Source organism: Rutidosis leptorrhynchoides, chromosome 3 (assembly GCF_046630445.1).
Source record: "Rutidosis leptorrhynchoides isolate AG116_Rl617_1_P2 chromosome 3, CSIRO_AGI_Rlap_v1, whole genome shotgun sequence".
NCBI lineage: Eukaryota > Viridiplantae > Streptophyta > Magnoliopsida > Asterales > Asteraceae > Rutidosis > Rutidosis leptorrhynchoides.
The window spans coordinates 656,083,484-656,091,250 of record NC_092335.1 but is presented as its reverse complement, the minus strand read 5'-3'; the positions used below and the strand labels follow the sequence as shown (position 1 = coordinate 656,091,250).

General features: G+C 35.2%; 1 protein-coding gene across 1 annotated transcript; it reads left to right on the top strand.

Moving 5' to 3' along the window:
- The first annotated feature begins 6,728 nt into the window (after nt 1-6,728).
- Nucleotides 6,729-7,767, top strand: LOC139902513 (uncharacterized). The gene is made up of 4 exons (XM_071885127.1): nt 6,729-6,878; nt 7,012-7,291; nt 7,379-7,478; nt 7,587-7,767. The coding sequence occupies exons 1-4, from the start codon at nt 6,729-6,731 to the stop codon at nt 7,765-7,767; spliced, it is 711 nt and encodes a 236-aa protein (XP_071741228.1).

The following is a 7,767-nucleotide window of genomic DNA, read 5'->3' as shown; positions in this document are numbered from 1 at the left end:
TATAATGATTGGGTTGCTTTCTTTGGTATTCATGAAGTAGTTTACCGGGAATTGGTTATTGAATTTTACGCTACATATGTGATGAACCTTCACCCTGAAAACGTTGATGATCCAACGTTTATGACTTTTCGTTTGGGTGGGGTTAACCGCTTTATGTCATTATTTCAGTTGGCTACTTGTTTGGAAATTTATACCGATGAAGAACGCACACGAGTTAGTTTTCGAGATTATCTTTGGGGTACTGAAAGGGTAATTGATATGATTGATCCTCGTGAATTTGATGCAGCTAGAGTTTGGGGGGATATTGCTTCTGATTCTGAATGGAGCCCGAGTAATTGTCCTTGTGTTCATATCATGGATCTCGCTCTTCGTGCAATTCAACGAATGGTTTCGTATACTATTACACATAGAAGAAGTGGGAACGAGAAGGTCTCTTTACCGGACCTTTGGTATGTGAACCAATTCCGAACCAAAACACCTACTTCGGTTGCTTATGGGGTGGCTTATTTTCTAAAACATCAGGGTAGTGGACTTCATTCTGCGGGAAGCCCGATTCGAGGTGGTCATTTTATCACGAGGATTGCGTCGGTTTTTGAGATTGATAGATCGGATATGGAGCGAATTGTTACTGAGGCGGTTGTGTTAGGAGAAAATGTTTTTCGAGGGGCAAGAGTAATATCTATTGAGCACGGTCAGGTTATTCCGTATAGGGTTCGTCGCCGTCGTCCCCGAGATGCACATGGGGCACAGGAGGAGGATGAAGAGATGGCCGAGGGTGGTCAGGAGGCGGGTCAAGGTGTCGGGGGTCAACGTTTTACAAACCGGGATTTAATGGAACAGATGCGTAATATGCAGCTTTATAATGAGGAAACCCGAGCACGCTCGGAAAGTCAGATTGCATATGGCATTAGTGAGGTTACGTATCATCACGATTGGCATCGACACAACATGGAGCTTGTTTCTCCTAATACCATCTTTACTCCTTATGGCACTCGTATTCCATGGACTCCGGAGTCGACAGGTCCTTATCGGGTGTATGATCGCACAGCAGCTCAGGAAGTTTGGGAGGATATGGTCCGACGAAGAGTAGCAGGTTCTAGTTCTCAGTATGATGAAGGTAACCAGGGAGGTCAGTCAGGTGGTGGAGGTCCTTATGGTGGGCAGTATAATGGATCTTATGGAGGGTATAACCCTTGGTGATTGGATGCGGTGGTGATCGTGTGGTGACAAGAAAAACAAAACTTTTTAATTTCGTTTATTAGTTTTTATTTTGGATGACTGTAATCTTAATTAGGATGATGGTAGTTGTTAGTCGTTAAACTTAATACTTTGGATTGTAAATGGGGCGTTTCGGTACCGTGGTGGTACCACCCCATTAGTTATGGTATGTATGTTTTCGTTTCAGGTTCCACGGTGGTTATGCTTTAATTTTTCAAAGTCTGGCAATAAGTTCAGCACCTTACTTGATTATGATGTTTTGGTGATCGAGTGCATGCCGATGTTCTTATGCTGGCAGTAAGTTCAGCGCCATCGTGCACCGTCTTTCCGCGATCTACAGATCTAAAAATCCGAGTTTTTCTTTTCCCTTTTTCACTATTTTGTTCTCTCGAATTTATTTTTGATTTTCTGATTTCATGTAAATGAGGGCATTACATGATCTTAAGTGTGGGGGGGAGATAAATTCTCGCGGATTTTTGAAATTTTTGCATGTTTTAATTGCCTAGTGGTCAAAATTTTTGGAATTTTTAAACTTTTTAAGGTTATGATTGAGATGTTTACCCATGAGAACACCCGTAGTGATTAGGGATTGACTTGGAATTTTTGGTTTTGGCCGGTGAGGTTTATTAGTTTTAAGCAAATTGTTAGTGGTTTGTTAATTATGAATGGACCTTTTTGACCATGACTTAGGAATTTTGAGTGTATAAGTGCTTGAGGAAAGATAATTGATGAAAGGTGAAAGTAAAAAGGGATAAATGTTGGATAAATTTGGTTAAAAATGTTAAAAATTCAATCTTATTTTATCTAGTTTAGTATTTGTTTCAAAGATGACATTGCAACTTATTTGTGTCAAGAAATGAAGAATAACGGTATTTAGGGCTTTAGGGTAAAATGCAAGAAAAATGGTTAAATTAGAGATTAGGATATAAATGGCTTCATATTTTGTGTTTATGGCTTTTTGACTCTCTTAAAGAAGTGTTATACTCATAAGTGCAAGGTATGTAAGCTTGAAGAGGAAAAATCACAAATCTCTGACTCCAATGGACCCTTTAAGGGGTGGCTGTTGCTGACTATGGTGTGAATGGTATTGCTTTATGTAATGAGTTAAAGATTTCCTACAACAAATCATTCATCATCGATCACATCATTATCCATCCGCTACATCATACATTGCGGGTTCTACAAAGTCACAAATTGAAGACGAGGAAGACATTCAAAGAGAGTATTATGCTTGAAAAAAAAAAGAATGCTTATGAGGTCCGAGCTTAAGTAGTAGTTTCAAAGACTCGAACTGATAGATCCTTTGGGGTGCTAGATCACCTAACCACCTAAGACCTTTTTCCGGTTTGGGATTGGTTGGTTGAAGGTTCGCTACACGGGTCAAGGACGTTACTATCTCAAGGCAAGGTGATCATCTTTAGGTACTCGTCTCATACTTATGCAGCAGTGATCATCTTTGGCTCATGATGTAGGAAATACCTAGTAAGACTAGACCTTGGAAAGAGTTACCTTTGCGGGGTACGTTGGATAAGAGAGATGTGACCAGCATGTGGATAGCTTGCATATTTAGAAATTATAAGCATGAAATGGAATCAAGAGAGTTAAAAAGTTAAACGGGTTTCTCTATATAAACACAGGTATGAATCTATTTATAACTGGATCTTTGATTAAATTGTGAAGTATTGGTATTTGCAATAGCGCCTTAAATATTGTTAGTAGGCTATCTTGATGCGAATAAGGGTCATGATTACAGATACTAAACCTTATAATGTAAGATTGTTTTTATCATTTGTAATCATTTTACACCAATTGTATTTGAATGTTTATTGGTGATTAGTTATTGAGGTTGGAAAGTTAAGTCTTAAGGGTTGATTGATGCAAAGAAAAGAAGGATATTGAAAGCCTAGTAATGTGATTTTTAGGGGAAGCTAAGTGAGAAGAATTTAGGCTTTGAGATGAAAGGTATGAGTTAAGAAGTAAAGTTGTGGAAATTTTTGAAGTTTGAGTTCTCAACCCAAATTGTCTTTACATCTCAATTCATGACCTAGAAAAAAAATGTTTTATGAAAATTTGTTTGCGATAATGGCCACTTAGGATGTTGTTTTTGAAATGTGTTTGAATGAAAATGGGGGGAAGAAGGAGGGTGCGTTTGATGGTTTGTATGTTGTTTTTTATAAGTGACAGGAATGTGAGGAATTGTTTTGTGAGGAAATAAGCTTATTCGTGAAAAGATGAAGAGTACGAGAGCTTGTGGAGGATTGACTTGAAGGCTTGAATCTTGCGGAAATTTGTTGAAGATTATACGTACAGTTATTGTTTCGAGATTGACTTGCTTGAGGACAAGCAAGGTTCAAGAGTGGGGGATTTTGATAACGCCATTTTCATACATATATTTTGGGTGTTATCTTGTTCCATTTGCTGGTATTTTGAAGACTTTGATTAAGATATCGAGTTATTTGAGTTCAAAATGAAGAAAGTGTCAAGATATGGTTCGTTGGCCCATTATTGTTGATTTTATTGAAGATATAGCCAAAACGAAGTTAGAGTTGAAGATAAACGTGCCCCGGGTGAAAAAGTCAGTTTCCATCGCTTCAGGATGAGGTTTATCGCGTTTTGGTCATCGTGATACGTGATGAAGTGTATCAGAACGCGATATGAAAAAGGGGCCGTTCTGACCATTCTGTCGCGTTTCAATCACCTTTGTCGCGTCCTGTTTATCGCGTATCGCGGTGTTGTTGTCGCGGATCGCGATATGGATGTCGCGGATCGCGACCAGTGTTGGTTCCAGATTTCTGTTTACTCCTATAAATAGACGAATCTTACCCCAATTTAGGGGATGCAGTTTTTATTCCGAACTTTAGCCTACAGCAACTTTAGTTACGAATTTCTTTGTCTTTCTTCATTATTTTACAAGGGTTTAAGCTACAATATCATTCTTGGTTAGTTTAATTACTTTTATTAATTTGTTCTTCATTCAATTCAATGATTATGTTTAATTGTTCTTCTTATTTATTTGTTCTTTGCTTTACCATGAGTAGCTAAATATTTAGTATTCGCTTAGATGCATGAACCTAGGTGATGGATTGCGATCTTTTGGTTAATAACAATTAATTAAAATTACACAAGTTTATGTCTAGCTAAGATCCACCATTATTAAAGCTTATTGATTGTTAGATCACGGAAGTCATTGATTAACTAACGACAGTTAAATTGATTAATAGCTTTTACTAGATTATTGAACGTGAATAATTTAGGAATACGTGGGATTTTATGAGGGACACCGATAATAAAATTAATCGTATAGTGGTTGAGCTTGAAATTAGTTGCAATAATTGTGAGGTTGTAAGGGACACCAAACCAACATAAGTTAGATTATAATCTTGAGTAATACCATTGTGAATTGGTTAGTAACTCTAGGTTAACGACAGTTATACTTAGGTTGCTAGTCTTAAACTGTAGGAATCGACAGATAAATACAGTGTCACATCATTGTAATTGTTTAATTAACGGATTTAAACGAGCAATCCTAGCCTAGGGAATTGTAGCTAAGTGGATACCTTTGTTTCTTATTGAGTTAAGTTTAATTTACTTTCGCGTTTAATCAGTTTTACAACAAAACCCCCTTTTAAATCTTAGAATAATTAATAGTTCAAGTTTTCAATTACCTGCTCTCTGTGGAACGAATTGGTCAAATACTTGTTTAATTACTACACGAACTGGTTATAGTTGCCTGTATTGTGTGATAATCGATAGGTATTTAGCTAATAATTTAGAGTACGAAATTACACATCAAATGGTGATGGAGGAGGTAGGAATGGAAAATAGTTTAGGGGAGTAATTTTACGCATATGTACGCCGTCTATTATAATGTCCATCCGGGTATGTCGTGGTTGTTTGCGACTTTGTTCCTTGGCTACCCAATATATGTTTCTAGTGAGGTTTGAACCCGAGACCCTTCTTGAAAGGAAACCAGGGCCCAGTCACTAACTCGAATTTGGTAATTTTCGTAGAATTGTAATTTACACGAACTAGCAATATATTTTCCCTTTTTTCACTATAAGAAAAGGTGGTACAATACATGACATATGATCTTTTTGTTGGGCATAAAAGTAATTTATCAAGGAATAATTAGTGATGGACGCATATCTTAAACCGAAATGCCATTCAGCCGATTCTCAAATGGTCCAAAGGTATAGTTTTTAAGGTGTTCTCTTAGATATGGGTTGCGATTATAACTTTTACGTTTAGAAAGATCATGTAAGAATTTAAAAAACAAAACGAGTGTGTTGTGATAAATGCAAATTAACTTGCAGATTTTTTGTTTTAGTCGGCTGGTTGATCATGTGATTATCTATTTTTTATTTTTCCAGCTGTAACAGTGACTATGAAAACACGTATTGTCTGATTTTCATTCATTGATTATACTGCATTTAGTCATTCGATACCCACCATACTGCTATGCATATCTATACATCTATACATCTATCTATACATATATATAAAGCGGATCCCTTTAATCCTATGTGTCACTCTCTCATTAATCTGAATTAAATTAATCCTACGTGTCACTCTCTTATAAATCTGAAATAAATTAATCCTACGTGTCATTCTATTAATCAATCCTAACCAAATACAAAATCCTACGTGTCGTTTTATTATTAAAAAAATCAATTAAATAATTAACTAAATCTTAAAAAGATTACATAATTTAATATATAAAATAAAAAATAAAATAATTCAGAATCATTATCAAATCAATCCCGTTTGTATTTTAGGGTTTATCTCACTAAATAATTTAGATTCAGAATCATTATCAAATCAATCCCGTTTGTATTTTAGGCTTTATCTCACTCCCTCTCAATATATGAACAATTTCCTCCTTCAATCTTCAATTTTCAATTTTACTAAACAATCAATCACATTACAACTACGATTAATGTTTGTCATTCCTTTGCATTTCGATTTTGTAAGCTGGAGGTTATGGATTATATGGTCAAAGGTACTTTTTCTATGCACAATAGTTTAACCACCAAGGGCTTTATCTCACTCCCTCTCAATATATGAACAATTTCCTCCTTCAATCTTCAATCTTCAATTTTCAATTTTACTAAACAATCAATCACATCACAACTACGATTAATGTTTGCCATTCCTTTGCATTTCGATTTTGTAAGCTGGAGGTTATGGATTATATGGTCAAAGGTAATTTCAATTCCCTACTTTTTCTATGCACAATAGTTTAATGTATATGGAGTAATGCTATACAAACTCCAAATTTAATTCCAAATATAATCATGATTTATTGAAAATTAATTAAATCCGTATTCCACAAGTAATCCTTTTTCCCTAAAGATCGTATTCCACAAGTATTCCGTTTTCCCTAAGGATTACTCCCGTTTTCTGTTTTGCCATCTTATAAATACACGCTAATAACCTACGTTTGTAAATACGTAAACAATATCCTCTTTAACTGCATTCTTTCTTTTTTTTTTCTCTGTTGTTCCTATCTAATGGGTTCCAATATGCTATTCATCCGAGACATAACTCCAAGAAAAGTTAACTTTTCAATCAGGGTTAAGGTTATGAAAATACAGATTATGAATGGAAAAGGGTATGATTTCGGTAAAGATACCATGGAGTTAATAGTTGTTGATGAACAGGTAACAAATATTATGTTATTAATATTTATGTCATTTAAATTGTGTACCATATTAATCATTATTTCAATTTCAGTGCGTTAATTGTTTATTTTATTCAATTGTTATCTTCACATATAACTAACTCCTTTTACAGGGTGATAGGATTGGTGTTAATATTAGACATATGCTAAAGCCAAAGTTTGAAAGTGCTTTGAGAGAGCACCATCATTACATTCTTCGGAATGTAGCTGTAGTTGACAACCCAGTCAGATATAGCTCAATTCACTGGAATCATGAAACTAAGCTAATGTTCACTCACAAATCAACTATTATTCCCTTTGAATCATCTCAGTGGACTGGTCCGGAAGGGTTCAATTTTATTCAGTTTAGTGTTCTTAAGTCACCTGTGTTATTAAAAGCCGGAGTTACTGCAGGTTGGTAATTACATGTTTATATGTTGTAAACATAAATTACTTTTTATAGAAAACTATAATACTGACCAGTTAAAACTTGTGTTGCAGATGTGATTGGAAGGGTGAACAGTTATGGTAACATCAAGCAGCGTGGTCAAACTGATGACATACAATCTAAATTCATAAATTTTGAGTTAAAGGATCTAAGGTAAGACTTTTTATCTACACTCAAAATTATTAGGTTACTACATGCTTATATATTATTTATAAATTATACATAAATATTATCTAATTCTGATTTTGTTATTATTATTAGTGATGTTGTAGTGTCTTGCACGTTATGGGGTCAATTCTGTCTGGACTTTTATAATCACATGAAGAAGGCAGGTGAAGATCAGTGTGTGATTGTGTTAATTCAATTCGGAACGACCAAGGATTATTGTGTTGAAGATCAGCGTCGAATAAAGAACATTGTTTCTCAAAAACTGTCAAATTGA

Bases quoted from the DNA above. Each gene is read 5' to 3' on its own strand.
- LOC139902513 (XM_071885127.1), top strand. From the start codon at position 6,729: ATGGGTTCCAATATGCTATTCATCCGAGACATAACTCCAAGAAAAGTT. The intron at 6,879-7,011 runs GTAACAAATATT...CTCCTTTTACAG, and splicing joins TAATAGTTGTTGATGAACAG to GGTGATAGGATTGGTGTTAA. The intron at 7,292-7,378 runs GTTGGTAATTAC...CTTGTGTTGCAG, and splicing joins AAAAGCCGGAGTTACTGCAG to ATGTGATTGGAAGGGTGAAC.